Genomic DNA, 19266 nt, shown 5'->3' on the forward strand with positions numbered 1-19266 from the left:
CATAGTGAAAAATTTTCTCAAGAACTGAAACAAAAGAAAAATCGCCACATGGAGAAGTCTACATACCAATAAACTTGAAGATTAGGGTGTTGCCAATGAAAGCCAGAGCAAGAGTCAAATCTGTTTTCTATGGATGCTGAATGAGCAGAAACGGCAGCACATTTGCCAGGATTTCAAATGCACAATTGAATGTGCTGAAGCTCCCCGTGCATGGCATATTCAGCACTTCTGACATCTTCTAGGAACAAATAGCTGATCTGTAACAACAAAAGCTATACATAAGTCATTAAGTTTGTATTTCTATATTTGATGTTTTGAATGATTAGAGCCAGGGTTCTCCCCAAAAAATTTTGAGAGGTGGACGGCGAGGGGGGGGGGGGGGGGGAGGAGGAGGAGGAGGTCGTGTCATATGAGCGTTAACCGAATAATGACAACACAACAGAGGGTCAAGCAGGGGGAGGGAGGGTGGGTCCTATTAGCATGAACCGAATAATGACAGCGCAACAGCAGATGTGCAGATGTTCAAGCAGAATTACAAAATACAAGGGACTTTATTTTTTATTTCTGCCTTCCCAGACATGTTACACCTTCAGCCTCCGATTCTTGCTCTTCGCCCACTTTTCAACAACCTCTTCATATGGATAGGTGTCAACATCAGGTCCTTCGCATGCAATGCGAATAAGGCAGTCCAGCGACTTTTCTTTCAGGCGGTTTCTTAGCTGCGTCTTAATTAGCTTAAGAGCAGAAAAGTCTCGCTCACAGTCTACAGTGTGCGGTGGCAGTACAAGATATGACCCTGCTAAACAAGCCATGATAGGAAACAGTTCTTACATATCATGTGCCACAAAAAGCAAGAAGTCTGCAGCTGTCAGCTTTTTTACACGGTCACACTCAAGCACGAAGTTGGCAAAAGCAATCCACTCTGCAAGCACATCCTCAGTATATGGCTTGCCAAGAGTGGGGCAAAGCCTCTGCAGCGCACTGACAACTTCAATGCCGTTGCCACCAACCATTTGTTTGTAGCTGCTACGGTCAAACACAGTAGAATAGCTGGCCAATATAGGGTGGTCCTGAAACCTGTCCTGGATATTTTCCAGCAGCTTCTTGACAAATGCCCTTTTGGTGTTATGGAGCCATTGTTCAGATTCCTCTGTAATGGTTACCTCTATGTCATGGCTGACACAAAAATCCTTGACCTTTGTTTGGATGTTGCTTTGCGTTTCCAAGGTCTTTATGCATGATTTTATAAGTCCTTGTATAAGGTCCACCTGCAGCGATGATGTTTGAAGAGTTCTGGAAAGCCTGTCAATTGCTGGGAGAAGGTCACACATCATCAGTAGAGTCCCAACAAACTTTGCATTCGTCACGAACTTGAGCAGTCCCGCTGCCCTGATGTCACTGCGTTGTTCTGCCTCCCTAGACAGACTGATGATGATGGCCGAGAGATTATTGCGGATGGCTGTGCATGACCCGCCAACACTCAGCCACCGTGTGGCAGATGGCTCGATGATTTTTCCTCCACGTTGCTCCGACTCCAAAATGTTCTGCGCAGCACTCAGCCCAGCTGTTCGAACTGAACTGGATGCATAGAAGTTGTACAGTTGCTGCAAAAGTTCTTTAAATTTACTGATGTATGGAATTGATTTGGGGGCCTGCAATGCTGCTAGGTTGAGCTTATGTGCCGCACAATGAACCCCTACAGCCTGAAAGCTGTGGGGAGCTGTTAGAGCTTTTTGCTTGTCAATCAATAACTTACCAGCCCCCCCTTTTTTTCCCGTCATAACAGGTGCGCCGTCAGTTCCAATTCCGCGAAGGGCACCAAAGAGCAGACCCTTCTTATTCATAAAATCTTCAACGGCACGAGCAATGTTGGTGGCATTGAGGGCTAATGCTCTTTCGTCACCTTGGTGTGGTTCGTGGTTGCCCAGTACATCAATCATAGTCAGGAATTTTACTCTTAATTCCCCACCGAAAATGTACCTGCAGTGGATGACCAGCTGCTCCACAGTTGCGCAGTCGGTAGTTTCGTCGAACATGAGAGCATAGTGCTCACTCTGACGAAGTTCGCAAAGGATTTTATCTTCAATGACATCCGACAGGCACGTGACCATCTCCTGAATTGATCTCTGGCTACAGTACGTAGCATTCTTTCCGGCTGTTATTTGTGCTTTCACATCAAGGCCAAGCAGAGACAGCAGACCGAGGAGCGGCTTGAAGTTCGTTGTGTGTGGTATCCGGTGTTTACACAAGTAATACATGGACGCAAATGCTTGCCTCATAGCATTGCGGGAAACCGGGCACTGAACTTTTTCAAGCTGCGACACGGCCACCTTGCTGTTTGCCTAAAGCGTGACGGCGTCGCGGTGCGAATGGCACGCATCATGTTTACGAACACTGTCTAGCCGTATCCTTTTGCATGGTTGTTCATTTCATACGGGCTTCTGTAAAGGCCTCTTGTTGTATTTTATGCACAGCTTGCAAAACATCCCACTTTTGATGTTGTCATAAAAAGCCATGGATGGTCACGTATCCAAGATGCGTTGAAGACTGCTGCCTGCTTGCCGACTTCGCAAGCATTTGTCTCATCACACGTTGCTTCAACGCTTGGGGTTGAACTGCCGCCATCATGCGCACTGGATTTCAGTCCCTGCGACACAGGCGATGTCAGGGGCTCAACAGCGTCCACGTCGGGTGCTTCCGGCTGCGTAGTTTGTTCTTGCGGATCACTACTGGTCACTTCTTCGGTAGCTTTTCGAGAAAAAAACGACAGCAGAGACGGCTGCGCCGCCTTTTTTCTCGCAGCCATCTCTCGCGCACTGAACCAACTGAACGACTAAACCTCTGACTGAACGAACAACGAATGACTACGAATTCCACGAGGCTTTTGTTCGCGTAGTCAGAGAATATCTACCACTGGCGTAGCGCGCGTGCGCCCGCCTCGTTTGCTTGGATTGGATTGGATTTACGGGGTTATGAAGATGGGACGTTCAGTGGCGCCACACCACGAATGTTTTAAAAATGTACATATACGCCGAGCGTGTAGGTGCTGTCTTTACTAGTGATGCTGCGCAAATGGGAAAATGCAGCTTCTTGAGAAAGCAATAAATAAAGTTGAGGAAGAAAGCAGCGACAACGTTGCGAATAGAGGCCCTCAACAACGATGAGAGCGCGCGCGCAAGCTGTACGATCGGTATCGGCGAGCCGAATGCTGAAGCTGTATTAAAGTGAGCTAGAAGAGAGTAGTGGGCTTGCTGGGGTCCCCTGCTTGACGCCGGGTATGTCACATGTGTGGTGGCGCCACCAGCGACTTCGATGTAGGGCACTGTCTGACGGAGGCGTTGGTGCGCAACTGAAGTCATGCTTTTTGTGCACTGTTATCACATGCACTGGACGGAAATGCACGCGAATTTCGGCAGTGTAAACGGTGATGCTGATGTCGCTGAGACAATAAAAATAAAGAAAGAAAACTAGCGTGCAGCTAGGTGCGTAGGCCGTTAGCCTACGTGTGCGCGTAGGTAACCCTCTAGAACACTGTAGCGTGGTGTATGCAGCTATGCTGTTAGCTCGTTATTTGATGTTAAATGAAACACACCGAATACCGTCAGTACTCGTGCGAATAAAGCTGCAGAAAACATTCTTTTCTGAAACTCTGTCGGCGTAACTCGCGCGATTAAACTGCATGCAGAACTCGATGCATGCAAGGGATGCTGCGCGAATATGAGATGCATTTAAATTCTCTTACGAGTGATAAGCAGCGATGGCGAACTTTTCAAAGCTTACGTTGCGCGGCTATCAATTGTAAACTGGATTCTTTGCATTTCTTGGGCCCTACTTTCGTCACGCACGCCTTTTACGAGCATGTGAAATTATTACCGAGGCTGAGCTTGGCACACACTCAGGAGTTTACCACGAGCTCTTAATGTTATACATTTCACAGCATTTAAAAATTTGCAGCTGCTCATTCTTTCTGCAGATCTCCATTATCTTGGCTCTGTAATTTGGCTATTTCTCCACTGAATATTCCTATGCAAAGACTAAAAATCCACAGATCAGAAAAACAGGAAGCCACTCTCCCCAAGTACTGGGCACAAGTACATGAAAATTTATTCATCAGATATTGGGAACAGTTGCTTACTGGATATTTCTTCTTCAGGAGCAGCGGCTCAACTTTAGATGCTTTGCCTTTTCCCGCTTCTCTGATCTATCAGAATTAATGTCTTTCACAAAAAAGTGTAACTGTGTAACGATATAAAAGCTGATTACGTCTTTTGAGAGGCCAGGGGCATGTTGTGCGCACCCAACTTTTTGGGAAAACCTTTCTTTCACGATTGCCAATACATCCAAAATGCTGTCCGAATGCAACTTGTGGCAAGAAAAGCACTCCGTAAACATGTTTTCTAGCTTGCTCACAAAACTGTACAGGTGGCTAGATGGATACGACAGTCCACCTTTGTCACGAAAGGTGGTCAGACGAGCGAGCTGAAAATCTTCTCCTTGAGCTGGCATCGTGAGTAGGGTTATGCAAACTTCGCAGTTTGTTTTCACGACACACTTTCGCGCAATACAGCCAGCAACATAAAAGATCAGCCTGGAATCACTTCTAGCAATATGCTGGTTGTGGTCAATAGGTGCTGGTACAGAACTAGGCTCATCCACAGTGCTTGCACTGCCAACCGAATCGTCTTGTGGCAGTGTGTCAGTAGCAGCATCGATCTGCAGCAATGAAGCTAGCTCGCCCTGGTCACAGTTCCCCTGGCTAACTGTTTTCACGAGACCATAGAATGACAGACAAGTAATGGTTAGCAAAAACTGAGTTGGCGTGGGGTGGTCATTGCTGCCGGATGACTGACGTATAATACCAAATAAATTTTCTAATGGGTCTTGGCTGATCTTTGATGTCATTACGTATTTAAATCCTACTTTCCCTGTCAAATAAGAAAGCATTTCTAGCACACTGGTTATAGTCGCACGCAGTCCAGTCACTGTGGAGTCACTCAGGAAAGCCTCCTGTGTTCTTTGCATGAGCTTCCCATTAATTTAGGTACACCAGGAAATCCTTCAGCAAATCGACTTCTCTTGATCCTGGGCGAAGAGCTTCAGCTGGGTACCGGGACGTCATTGCACATATCACGCTGTGTATCTTGCTGAAAGTGAAAGTATATTTGATTGTAGTGACAAATTTAATAGCATTAGTAACGGCTTTTACAAAAGTGTTCTAGAAAAATTGCACCTTGAACCACGATTAAAATGCTGCCTCACCGGAAAAAGAGCTGTGTCGGAGTTATGCTTCCCCATATGCGTTCCAGCTGTTCTTTATATAAATGGAGTGCTTGAATAACCTTCAGCCCAAAGAGCTGAAAGGCAAACGACACTCATTTTTTCGAAGCCATTTGGTTGAATGTGGCACATTGTGATTCCTGGCATGGCTTTCAATGTGACGTTGCAGGAGTCAATCTTGTGGGCCTCTTTAACATGTTGTATGGTGACCTGTAGAAATGCAGAAACTTGTGATGAATTGCTATCATATCCATATAGTTGCCTCATATTTTTAAACTACAAGTAACAGCCTAATCAGAAGATGCACAGTCTTATTCTCAATGAAGAAAGTGAAACCACTCAGGGTGTTAAAATGCTTAAAATCGTGCATGCAAATATTTTCATGCATGAACAAATAGACAACAAATGTCACTATATGGACAATGGAAAAACTTACATGGCCAGCTGGGGTATTGAATCCCGTCTTCAACAGTGAATTTCTTAGGCACTTGATTAAATGCGGGAAGTCCGACACGAAGAAGAGGTGCCGAGACGCATCAGTTGGGTGTTGGACCTTACACTTCACTGACTTCGCACTTGCTCCAATGCCCAATCTCTTCCACATGTTCCGGTTCCAACTGGCACCGTCGCAGGTAACAAAGTCGACGAATATTCCACTTTTTTCTGCCAGGATTGTTGCCTCAACAACCACTTTCGCAAGAATGTCCCCCTTCATATTGCCATTAGTGGCGAAGCACCCAATAATCTGGCTCCATTTACCTTGGAAAGGTACGAAAAGGATTACCAGTCCATGGTCGGAAGGTATGCCTTTGTGCGCTCCTGTAGTGAAGGGTCCTAAATCTACGAAGCCCTCGATTGCCCCAGTCTTCTTCACTGCCAAATGCTTCGACGATTTTAACTCGTCAATCAGCAGGCCACCGTGTCGTTTACAGTGATCCAGGTTGCCCGTCTTTTCTTTAAGTTGCCTTAAGACCTTTTCATTAAAGCCAAAACACGTGCGGTAAGAAGTCATGTAGCGCTTTAACGTGGCCTTGCTGGGGAGAGATAATATGTTGTTCTTTCGAAGATGCTCAGAAAGGCGAGGACTTTTCATCTTCATTATTACACATTCCAATATCCAATTTTTTGTATACCTTTGCCCGCATTTTTTCACCTTGGCGGTAGCGAAACACTGTCTGACAGCGTCTCATTGTCTTGGTGGAAGACACGTGATGTGTTTTTCGAGGGTATCTGTTTTAATTGCTGCATTTTTTCCTTGCATTTTGGCGAGGTCTTCCTTGACACATGAAAGAGGACGAACAAGACGCCTGTTCTTCTGGGTCACAGTTCTCAACTTTCGCTTATGTGAAGAGCAGCTCTTGACATGCTGGCTCTGAACTCGCGACCGTCGCATGAGCATAGCCCTCCTCAAATATTGGCAAGAGACGCACTGTGCCCCTGGAAAACAAGAAAAAATAATTACATTGGTAAGTGTGACAGAAAATAGCATATAGTTCGGAAGAGCGTGCATGTTATGTTAAAAGACGTCACAAGATAGTTAGCTTTTTTGGCAACCTTTGTCATACAGCTCCTGCTGAAGTAGGATCCGTGGCGTGAAACAACTTGGCCCTTGAGTTTTTGAGTGAACCACTCATCTTCATAATCCTCTTGTGATATGGCACCACCACATAACATTACAGAGTTTGTTTCTTCAAGAATTGTCTCAGCCTCGGCTTCACTTCGCACTAGCACCTCTTTCAGCAACGTACCTCTAGCGTACACCTTGCAATAGACGTCAGACGAAGAGGGAACGAACATCACTACTTTTTCTGACTGTACCTCGCTTTTTGCAGTCAGCACGGTTGTGCAGTAGACGACGCCGTCGTTATCCGGGAACTGATGCTTGCTCCAAAACAGGGAAGGAAGTCTCAAGGATCCAAACAAGTTTGTGCTGGCTTGTTTATCGTTTGAGCTTTCTGCATCAGAGTGTAGATCACCCAAGATATCGTCTGGACGCGCTTCCACGAGCTGGGCACACGTCGCAGTCGTTTCCGTCGAGTTTAGGGCGCAGCCATCAACAGTCACGCCAATGGTACGAGAACGTACCTTGTCGCCTTCAACGCTTCCCGATCGCTTTCTCCTTCGGGTCGGTATTTCTTGTGGTGTCTTTTTCGTCAAATACGACGCCAAGTTAGGCAGGATTGTAGGCACAGCGTCCTCTCGTAGGCAAGGTTTCCCACGTGGTGTGCGTACTTCTTTCCCTTCGATTATGTGCACGTAGTCCCGTAGCACATACTTTGGCTCAAAATGAAGTTCACACACGGCAGATGTGTCGTCCAGGGCTTTGTCCGCTCGATGCAAATTCCTTTCCCATTGCTTCCTCAGGGCTGCATCCTTCGGAGCGCCGAACAAAGACGGCTTCTTGCTGCTCTTCACGTGGACGTAACCTGTACGACAGCCTGGCTCAAAACAGGGGTTTTGCCGCCGCGGAAGCATTTTAACCTCGTTCGAGGGTCACTGCTTGTCAGGCCACATCACTGTTCGCCGAAGAACCTAGGGGATTGAGGATGCAAAGCGCGACGAGTTCTCAAAGTAACAAAACTTGCACACACCGACCGCCACTCCAAACAGGCAGCAACTGCCGCAGCGCCAACGCTCACTACATTCAATGCGGCGGTGGCGCCGTGCCGCGGAGGCGCGCCGAAGCACGTTTGTGTGACATTGGCGGCGTCACCGCAATGCATGGCGCCGGCCGGCGAGTGAGCCCACTACCCTATTCTAGCTCACTTTAGCTGTATGGAGGCGCAGCCAAGCCAGCGCCATGCCGGCCAAGCGTAGGCATGAAAGGGGAAATGGAACCCGTATCACCGTGCGCTCTCAATCTCAACTCCTGTTCTTTTGCGATGAGCGCATTCTTTGACATTACCTTTTCTCTCCAGCCGCTGACGGGTCCGTTCATTGAACATTTCCTTCCCGGCCTGCTTTTTCGGTTCGCGCTTGCGGGAGCCGGCGTGCCGGCGTCTCGCACTCGTAGGTTCCAGTTTTCCCCGAGTACAGCAAGCTTGAACCCCGAGAGGTGGGCATTGGTGGTGGACGGCCGACTGGAGAGGTGGACGGTCGGCCGGAGAGGTGGACGGCAAAACCACCGCCGACCACCGTGGGGAGAACCCTGATTAGAGCATAAGAATTCACTAGTACTTTAAACACAAAGTGTTCCTCGATTCAAAATGCAATTAAAAAAAAAAAAAGCTATCAGTTTTGTTCAAAACCAGCAACATGTCTGAAGAGGACTCTAGAATGATAATATGAAAGAACATATTGCATCATTTTTGTTGGAACAACTATTAAAATATGTCAAAAATCATGTTTCCAGAGTTTGATCGCCAGTGCTTATAAGGCATCTATTGTGACAAGATAACATATAAAATGTCATTTTCTCTTCTAAGCTTGGCTAGATGACACTAATGATGTCTTTTCAGTGAGTGGAAACTGTTTAGTAAAAAAAAACGACGATTCCAAGTAAATGTATTTACGTAGTGTGTGCTTCTACGACAGCGTTTGACATCCCTGAGTAAACAGACTGCTCCTCCATTTATGCCTTCTTTTTATTTTATCTACTGCGGTTAAAAAGAATTCATATCTTCCATGCTCAAGAATGCACTCCTTTCGTGCGTTCTTATGGTGTCATGTTGTGCCAGAATGAAAAAGCAAGGCCTCTCGCATGAATGAAAAAGAACTTTTGAAAAGTGGTCGCCAAATAGATTGGTTTTCATTAGCCCGAATGCGTACATTGTCAAACCAAAGGCGATCGATGCAGAGTTTAAAAAACGTTGATTACGTGAACATGTGTAGTAGCGGTTCTGGGCACGGACAAAACACGTTTTCTTTGTGTTGCATAAGGTCTGCATTGCCAAGCACGCCATGAACGGATGCCTTCCACTGAGGCGATGAGCTCCCATTATTCTTTTTTTGTTCCGGAAGCCCTCGATCTCGCAGGTACGTGCATGGATTAGCTCAATATTCATCTACTTGTTTTGTAGTAATGTGACCAGTTGAAGTGCTGTCTGTATTACACTGCCGCTTTCTGCCCGTAGGTTGTGAAAAAATGCCCGATGCATTCGCATCAAAAGGCACTTGACTATCCAGTTCTCGTCGTAACACATTCCCTTCAGGGGGCACACTGGTCTTAGAAACTTTTTTTTGCTTTCCAACCAATTTTAATGAAACTCCATGGGCTTGTTCAGTTTTTTTAGCTGATTTCAAATATCCAATTAGTTTTGATTTAAGCTAATTAGTTCCCGAGATAATCAAAAATCTTTCGTGATTGTTCTTGAGAACAATAGAAAAAAAACTAGTCAACAAAAAATTACCAGCATGGCATGAATTGATACTAGAAGTTGTGGAGAATGAAATGACGGAAGCAGTTTTTTTGTCTGGCAATCACACATGCAAGTTTACATCAATTCTAATTTCTCGGTTTAAAGTATGCCTGCTAACCAGTTATTTAAACAATTATTTAAACATGAAATGCAAAATCTGTTTCCCTTACTTCAAGGTTTAAACATTCAGCTTGACAATGCAAAAGAAGTTATCTTTCTAGCTGCACCGCATGCCGAGATTTACCTCTCAAGAATTTCCTAAACGTCTAAAATATGCATTTTGAGAAAATGGCAAAAAACACAACGGTGCCATGTTTAATGTAAACGGTAAAACATTCTGTACATTTTTGGAGTGAAATGACTAGTAGGCCCCAGAAGCATAGTCCCCTTGACTGCTGGCATCCAGGTGCCGCTTCTTGAGCGTCCGCTGCACATTTTCTGCAGACGCACGCCTGAGGGTAGAGTCCCTGGTTCGGCGGCGGTCTTTTTCAGCCATGTGTTTGCTACTCAGTAGGCCGGGGTTCAAGCACAGCTCTTTGAGGATCTTGGATGATGTTACTTGACTTCCGGCATTAAACCTCATCACTGCCTCGGCGACCGCAGCTTCTACACTGGGAAAGATGCATGGCGCTCCTTCGGGGCCAGCGACCAAATCACAGAGTGGAGAATTTCATTACTGTTCTGAGTCTTGCCTCGCTGGCAGCGCTCCAGCAGCTTCTTGTCCGCCAAGCGTTTGTACACTGGAAGCAAGTCCTCACAGACATGCGGCGGCAGGTTGTAGCGGTGTTTGGGGGCCGGCTCACCCCTGGCCTTAGCAGCGTTCTGGCGGCACCACGAGTCAGGACTTGTAAGGCACAGGCTGTGGTTGGACACGGCATCGTTGGACGTCACATGGTGGTATGTGGCCATCACAGCATTGTGCATGGCTGGCACGTCCCCTTTGTGAGATTTGATGGCCCAGCCATAGTAAGAGGTCAATTTGTTAACCAGGTCACCAGTCAGCCGCCCCCTACCACTGAGGCTCTCAGAGCCAGCTGTCCTCTGCTTTGGGAGATTGCGCAGTTGCGTGCCCATCCTCTTCTGGACGTGGTTCACACATTCCTCTTTGGTTACCTTTATAAAACCATACACATCTGCTTCCTTCAAAGCAGGGTAGGTGCGGCAGTCGCCATCAAAGAACTGTAGTGTATCTCAGCTTATGATGCTCCCACGACCTCTGAAACAGAATGAGGGCAGCTTCCACTTCCATCTCTCCAGCTTTTTTTGTGCTGTTTTTCTGGCAGTGGTGGTTCGCTTTCCACTCGTCGTAGGACGGGTCACTTTCTTTAGGCGCCCGCTCGCAGCCGGCACAAAAATTGCAGAGCACGACATAATCGAGCACAAGCCCCGTAAACAACTCGATAACTGTGCTGACTCCGATGTGCGACGAGTGTCCCCTCGTCATCCAGGAACCGTTGTACGACACAGCGATGTTGCCCGGGTTGCCGAGGTCCAGTTCCGCGTACAGTTCCCGAACCGATCGCGCGCACTCCGCGGTCAGCTTTTCCGACGCACAAACAGCTGCGGGCGTCAGTTTCGTCTTCACCTAGCTCTGCAACGTTTTGTTGTGCAGGCCGCGCGAAGAAATGTTCATCGATTAAAAACGTCGTTGAATGCGGTTTGCTGATTGCCAGTAGACTGCATAGCGCGCGCGCCCAAAACATTGATGGCAAACGGCTTTGCCTTGCTCTCGCCGTCAACGCGCGGCGAGCTCCATGCCACCAACACATCGCCGCAGGTCGCGCACGTAAGCACTAGCTTTACGGCAAGACCGTACTCCCTGTCCTCTTTGCCGATGTTTACATCACCGGAGCACAATTTGCACTTCACTGCACGCGTCAGTTCGTTCACCTGGTCCAAACTCACGATCGAAAAGCGTGTTTCGTCCAGCGGCGTGGCTGCAGCATCGTCGATATCGGCTAACAGGCCGCACTTGCGTTGTGTTGCTCCAGTTGAAGCGAGCTCTTGCAGCTTGTTTTCGGCGTTGCGACGCACCTCTGCCACTTCTAACGGGTGCAGCACTGCTGTATCAAGACGAACGCGGCCGCTGCCGGATGCGTTATCTTGAGCGGGCGGCGGCGGAGGTGCTAGGTTTATGTTATCAGAGGCCTCGCCGCTGGCCACGGAAGGTGGGTCGCTTGCTCGTTCAGCGCTCCTCGCTGACGCGGAACGGCCTTTGAAGTTCTCGAGGAGCGACTTCTTTCTTTTTTTGCCGTACTGATTCCTTGTGTGGAATTTCCTTCCGGCTTTCCACATCGCGATCTTTGGCTAATCCGTCGTTCTCAGTCCGAGCAATATGGCGCCTGACTGCCCCGCCGACGGCGCGAAGCAGACGACACACGCCGCTTGTGGCCAATCGCGTTGCGCTGTTTAGTCACGTGCGCTCGCCAGGGAATAGGAACGCGTATTTTTGCTTTTTTTGGCGCGTGTTTTCTACTCTACCAATGAGCGGACTGGAGCCAGAGTGGCGGGAAATTGAAGACCGAAGACCGCGCTTTCAAATGAGACCTAGATCACTGCGATACTGCCCGTGGCGCAGCAGCGGGGAATTATTGAAAAATTGCCATTTTGGCGTCAGAATCTCGCCGAATCGGGCCCGTAAGGCTTTTATAAGTAGCTGTTACTGTTCAAGTACCAACTTTTCGGAGGAAAAACTGAGCAAACTAATAGAAAAATACCTGTAGATTTCAAAAATGACATCTAAAAAAAATGCGTTTTTGGGCAATTTTTCGGCCCCAAAGACCCGTGTGCCCACTTCACAGATTGTCGTTAGGCAACAAGAAACCAGGTCTTCGCAGCAAGTCACTTCTTTTGACGGAGGGTTGCTATTCTTTCTTGCACTGCTGATTGATTAAATACCTCATTATGGACTTTCATGTAAGCCACTTCCTGCTGCACAGTGGCCAGTTTTCTTTTCGTGCACGATAGATTGCTTGATTGTTAGAGCATGCTGAAGACTCGTAGCGTGCTGCACGCCTTTTCCTGCGCAGTCTGTTTTGCACAAGCCTTCGCAGATATCTGCACTGTGCGCAGCTCTCCCCTTTAGTATCAACACTAAGCTTATCTTATACTTCTCAGAAAAATAGAGTTCCCTTATTTCGGCACACTATACTTTCCTAAATCGGGTTTCAGGCCACATTCACCACACAGAATCTGCGATCCAAATTTCTTGATTAATTCTCCAGCTTCGCTTACTATCCTAAGCACTTGCTTGCCACTTTCCTTTCCATGGAAATATGCTGTAGCCAGTACGGAACCTGGTTCGGGCATTACAGCTCCAAACTTCACCATCATTTCAATAAATAACGCAGCAGCGTTGTTTTCTCTGCGATAACACGCATAGGCAAAAGAGCCAGCTGGTGCTTCTGTCAACTGGCAGCGCTTTAGGAATTGAAGTCTTGCAGAACGGGTGTTGAGCTTGAAGCACGGTGGGCTGAACACTGCATCAGAGGCCCTGCAGTGTGTGCTTGATAACTAGAGGCCGGATTTCTAGGCACTAAAAAGTGTGTCTTAGGTGCCGAAAGACAGGCAGGTAAAACACCTATTTTAGTCTCTCGAAATCATAATTATAGGCACAATAAATTTCAACAAAAAGTGAAATATCCCGAAACAACGACCTTGGTGACTTGTATCTATAGCAAGAAGCAAAAAAAAAAATACTATTAAAAGAGCAGAAAGGTATCAACGATTCAAAATGTGGTATGCATTTCCTGCGTGATTCGCAGTACGTGGTCTTTCGTTTTATTGTCTAGCACTGTGCTTTAACAATCCACCATTCAATAAACACTTTTCTAGGTCTCTTTTGTTTCGTTGTGGCTGGGAAGGGCAGCGCAGGAGCAAATAACCAGGTCACTCTTCCCCCTGAAGAGAGGGATGCTTGGTCTAATTGTGTAGGACCAATTTCTCTCCTATCGGTGAACTCCTTGAAGGGCCCCTCACTAGGTTTGGGCATTTCGAGCTGACAAACGTAATGATGCACTGGGCACTTCGGATCATTCTTGTTAAGATTTGCAAAATTACATGTAATGTAAAATGCCTGCCTGGAAGAGCAGTGCGCTTTTTCCGAGTAAGTAATAAGTAAGGCACCAGCTGGGACGTGGTCACATCTTTGTCACAGATGGGCCAAGCACTTGTTTCGTCTGCCATGGAATCGGTGATACAGGCCAGGCAGAATACATGGCGGTAGGGACACTCGACCGGATCACCGAACACGCCCTGGCAAACGTGTTTATTGATCCATTTTTTTCTTTTTTGTTTATACTGATATCAAATTTGAATATAAGGTGCATAAATTTTGCACCTAATGTTGGTGCACACAAGCACTTGGTGAGGTCTCGGGTCGAAGTTCTTCACAGAGTAGACAGCAGAGTCTTACGGCATCTCCGACGGCCAGCTGGAGGCAAGTCTGAGGTTTTCAATGGTGGCTGGCTCGGGAGGAGACTTTCTTTGAAAAGCAGATACAGGGAGACCAAGCCGGTCCAAGTGCTGCGAATGGCACATGTCGGGAATAATTAAGTACATGTGTTAAATACAGTCACACCTAATTAATACGCAGTTGGCCGGGAACGTCGTTTTGGTACGCACTAAGTAAGCGATGTACGAATTAACCATCAGGGCTAGTTTAGCTTCTACTTACCGGTCAGAAAAGAACGCCACAATCCTCACAAACGTGCGCACACACACACACACACACAAGCTTTAGTTAGGGACAGAAAGGGTTGTGTGGGCAAAAGGTAATCAAATTATTAAAAGAAAAAGGAAATATATATATATATATATATATATATATATATGTACATATGCCCTGCCTGCTGCACGTAAGTATTGCAGGCTGTCAAATAAAAATAAAATGAATAGGATAGATGTCAAATTTCAATTTAGAATAAAAGAAAAAAATGGAGTGACGTAGAGAGCTCTACCAGCGTGTCCACCAATACCAGGGGAACGAGCCAGAAGCTCAGCGGTGTTTATTGATCTTTTTTTCTTCTTTTGTTTATACTCATATCAAATTTCAATGTTAGGTGCATAAATTTTATACACAGTCTTGAATTGGGATCTTGACTAGCAAGTCTTTCTTCTTTCTTGATTTCGATGTTTTTGTTGAACTCAATCTTCGTTCACCCACCTCGCGTGTCCTTGTTTTCTGCTTGATCCTGGATAGCTCTGCTGGCCTGGACTCCTCATTTTCTTGGTGCTGCTCAATTTTGTTCCTTCTCGTGGAATTAGCCCTTTCATTCTATAAACAGTGTATTTATCCCTTTTTTTGTCATTTTATTTGTATTATATCCCCTCTCCATCTATCTTTTTTTTCTTTTCGCTGTGTGTCATCTCTCACGTCCTCTCCCACACCGAATCACAACATCCATTGAATGTTTCTTGTGCCCACACTTGTTTCAATATACATATACACATGCACACACGTATTTCAATATACATGTACATTTGTACATCCATTTTTACACTATACAGACTACAGTATACATGTACATTTGTACATTAATTTCTACTCTCTACAGACTACCGAAGACATGCAATTTTTGTTTGCTGGCTAAACTATATTATAAAATCTTTCTTTTGTTGTTTTTTCTTTTTATTTTGTGTTTTTGTCTTTCTTTCTGTCTGTTCTTTTTTTCTTACTTCTTTTCACTTCCTTTTCTCTTTGTCTCTTCTTTTCTTTTCTTTTTCTCTTTTTTGTTCTCTGGTAGGTTTTGGTTTGCTTGTTTTTCTTTGTTTTTTTATCTGATATTTGCAATTTTGCTGTCAGCTGCATTCAATTTTTCTTTATATTTCCACTTTTACTTTCAGCTGCAGTCGTTTTTTTCTTGATTGTTTTTTTTCCTTTCTATCTTCCCTTTTTTCTTCTTTTTTTTCTTTTTTTGCCATTCCTTTTGAAAATTTTGGAACACTCTGACCAATGCTTTGTAGCGCTCAGGTCATTGAATAAATTTGAGCAAATCAATTCAATTGTGTTTTTGTATTCAAATGAGTATCCCTATTTCTACCATTTTTCGTTTTCCCCAAGTCATGTCCGAAGACTAACAAATCCATTGGAGGTTATGTGATTCTGTGCCCCGGGAGAGATGTATATGTCTGAACCCGAATTTGTCGTCAAGGAACACACGTGATGCTACATGTTTTCAAACGGTAGAGGCATTGTTAACCAGCTCTTGTGTGTTTGTATCTGTTCGAGGATTTCCAAAAAACGGGAGTTGGCATTTGGACTCCTTTTCTCTCCAAGAGAGGAGATTCATATCCGTCTGGTCTTCCCAGATATTCTTGTTTTCGAAATGCTTTCGAACTGGAAAGAACGTTGGGTTTATAGGGAGGCTGTCTATTCAATGACAGTCTAACTAAGGTACTCTGGGTATAGTCCTGTTTCCATTTTTTTCGTCCTTAGTTCTTCAGCTAAAAACATACATTTCCACAACCTTGTGTGGTGCAAGGTGGCCAACTTGCAAGGTGGCCAACTTAGTGTGAGGATGTTTGGCAAAGACCAGAAGGGAATGGGATTACTCCAAGCCAACGTTAGCCCTTGGGGTCCCCCCTGGCCTTCCCAAGGACGTAATGTAAATGAGCTACCTATGGAAGCTATTGTGTTATTGTATTGGAATACTTGTCTTTATTGCCGTGGCCACCGAAAAAAGAGAACAACACGAGGGACGCAATAAAATAACAGAAATAAACACAATTAGGAAAAAAGTTCAATTAATGAACTCAACAATCAACGCAAGAACATCATAATGGAACGTGAAAAGAAAAAGAAACTAAAATGAGCTCAAGGCTTATACTCTGTTATGAAACCTATTGAGACAAATTAAACTCTCACTTAAGACAGATCCACTGAGATAGGCCAAATCGTGCCGGCTAAACACAAGGGCTAACGCTAGCTCTACAGAACGACAGCTGCATATTAGGGCCATTTCTCACACAATGTTAGTAATAGTAATGCTACATGTCCGTAAATAACAAATTTGTTTGCATTAGATTCAGCTTGAGGCATGCGTAATAAGTAGATTTATCTTCTGCAAGTACAAGGTCATTCCAAATTTCCTAGGTCACTATTCCAACTAATCCTGTAGCAGCGTGACCTGGGAACTTTAGACTGCACATGCTTAAAAAAATTTACGAAGCGAATTCAAATGTTTAAAAACCAAAAAGGACAAGTTCCCTCTTCACAGAAATGGAATTTTGTTTTCCTATCATCATAAAACAAAATACAGCACGGACATTCTACAAATTGTGTAAACAAAAATTGTTAAAAAAATTTATTTTATTTTGGCGGCTTTGTATCTGGTATTTAAAATAAGAAATATCATAACTTCCATATTAGCAATGCACCTGTGTTGTTTTCCTATTGTAACAGTATTGTGCAGACTTCTTTTCTGAAAAAGAGGAGAAACATTTGGTAAGCACTACCACTACCGGTGAGTAGAGAGCGAAAAATTGTGTGAGCACTAATAAATAATTCATTTATTTCAATACTCCTAACAAGCCTTGTTAGAGGCTCTAAGTTGCAGCACAAAAATAAATGATTGCACATAATAAATAATAATATATATCATACAGATTGAAAGGGCTGAAAGCACACACAGCTTCATAAACACACCAAAATGTTGGCTTGTAGTACTAGTAGAGGCAAAAAAAGCAAAGGAGTAACACACCGATTAGGGTCATGCCATGCCAAATTACCCAGTATTCTTTCAACCATCTCGGATCTGGCGGAAAAAGTTTCACATGTTTCTCGAAGTGCGAAACTCGTCCTGGTCTTTAAAATCCGTTGCCAAAAATTTTCCTCCCAATTTATAAGTCTGTAGTATGGCACCAAGTGAGGTAAAAGTCGTCAAACAACAGCTTCTTCAAAAGACTTTTGGGAATGCACTCAATAAATGGCATTTGTGGCAAGGTAATGAAGTGATCTAACTAAACATAATGACTTATGCATATAAATTCTTTGAGAGCTTTTCCCACAAGCACTATTGAATAATGTTGCTAAGTTTGAGATTTTTTCTGGGAACATGGCAAGTTCTAAGGACACAAATAAATATGTACTGTTGACCAGTTTGAGATGCTACAAATTAAAAAAAGTTATGCACTGAAGGTTACCAGATAGTCTGCAAAAATTTTGAATTTCACTTTTTTTGAGCAAAGCTCTCTATTCAGCATCGAAAAGCTTGCCTTGGTGGTCGGACATAAAGTATGCACATTTCATTTTAAAGCTCACTGTACTAGCTAAATATAGGCGAAGTTACTAAAGAGTATTATTTTTTAACCATGAGAAACATTTTTTTATAATTGCATATCTCTATCAGCTTTATGCCTAATTCACTCAAGCAGCATGAAGCACTCGCAAGGGCAATTTTCAGCAGAATTCCACAGACCTGAGGCACAGACAGCAAGCTTGATGCGGAGCAATTGAAATTGGAATGAGGCTATCGTCAGCATTCGATTGCCAGGAGAGATGCGCTACGATGAATGTGGCCAGAGTGTGGAGACCAGTAGCATAGCAAAACAATATATATACATATATACACATATATATATTAGGGGTGTGCAAATATTCGAAAGTTTCGAATATTCCTCGAATAATAAATTCACACTATTCGTATTCGATTCGAAAAAAGTGTATTCGAAAAGTTTGAATATTCGAATCACTTCAAATATTCGACAATATCGAATACTTGATTGGATTATCATGCGGAAAATAACTCTTCTTTAATATTTCCGCTGGGTTCAGAGATATCAAAACGTTGCCCAGAGGGGCGACTAGCGTCAAAAGTGCACGGAGGCACTATGTCGGCCAGCGACGTTCAACAATCAGCAGCAAAGTTGACGTTCTTGTAAACGTATTGCACGCTTTTCTTATGCCGCCGTAACGTGCTGCACTACCACACGTTCACTATGCGGGACCTCGTGTGCAGGAACGAAGCTTAATCGTTGCCGCGTTGTCTCATCAAAACATCGCTTGATAACGCACGACCGTGCACGCGCGTGCTAAAGCAGAAACTTCGTCACCGTCGGCAAACGCTTCGGTTAGAAAACATAATAAGTTACAAAAAGAGTTCTAGTGGTAATTTGTACCATGACGTCGCATTTATTTCCTTTTTCAAGGAAGTTCCGCACGTGAGCAGTCGCACAGTTATACAACATGCTCAAAAGCGGTTAGTCCTTTATTGCTAAGTTATGTCGTATTCCCGGCAAGTATGCGTTAATAACTTGGACTGCATTCTAAACATATTGAATATATGAAATATATATGAATATATTCATATATGAATATATTGAAAATATATGAAGCATGCTTGGCTATGTTTTTGGACCCACGCTTCAAGTCAATGGTATTCAGAAACAACAAACAAAAGTTGGTGTGGCTAAAAGATCTGATGCTTCAGGATGTTGCCCTATGTCCTGCTGTGGAAGTCGTGCAGCCAGCAGCAAAAGGGCAGAAGCCACAACAGTGTGTGAAGCCATCCTCTGATGTTTGGAGTGCATTTGATAATCTTGCAAATAGTCAAGTAGCAAGTACACCACTGTCTACTTCAGAATGGGAAATTAAAGCGTATTCTGAAGAAGCCCTACTGAAGAAATACAGTGA

At 44.7% G+C, this 19266-nt stretch overlaps 1 protein-coding gene across 4 annotated transcripts in view; it reads left to right on the forward strand.

Annotated features, from left to right (window-relative positions):
- The window catches only part of LOC119187024 (uncharacterized), a 231027-nt gene that overhangs the window by 24948 nt on the left and 186813 nt on the right, over positions 1–19266 (forward strand). Inside the window, exon 5 of one of the 4 annotated variants that reach the window (XM_075869754.1) lies at positions 9157–9252. The exons of 2 other annotated variants lie outside the window; for them this stretch is intronic. In XM_075869754.1, the coding sequence (XP_075725869.1) occupies positions 9157–9207 (51 nt within the window). In that variant the 3' untranslated portion in view covers positions 9208–9252. Of the gene's footprint in view, positions 1–9156; positions 15511–19266 lie in introns of those variants that run through there. One more of the 4 variants, XM_075869753.1, reaches the window with a different exon arrangement.

The sequence above is a fragment of the Rhipicephalus microplus genome, chromosome 7, assembly GCF_043290135.1.
Source record: "Rhipicephalus microplus isolate Deutch F79 chromosome 7, USDA_Rmic, whole genome shotgun sequence".
Taxonomy (NCBI): Eukaryota; Metazoa; Arthropoda; class Arachnida; order Ixodida; family Ixodidae; genus Rhipicephalus; species Rhipicephalus microplus.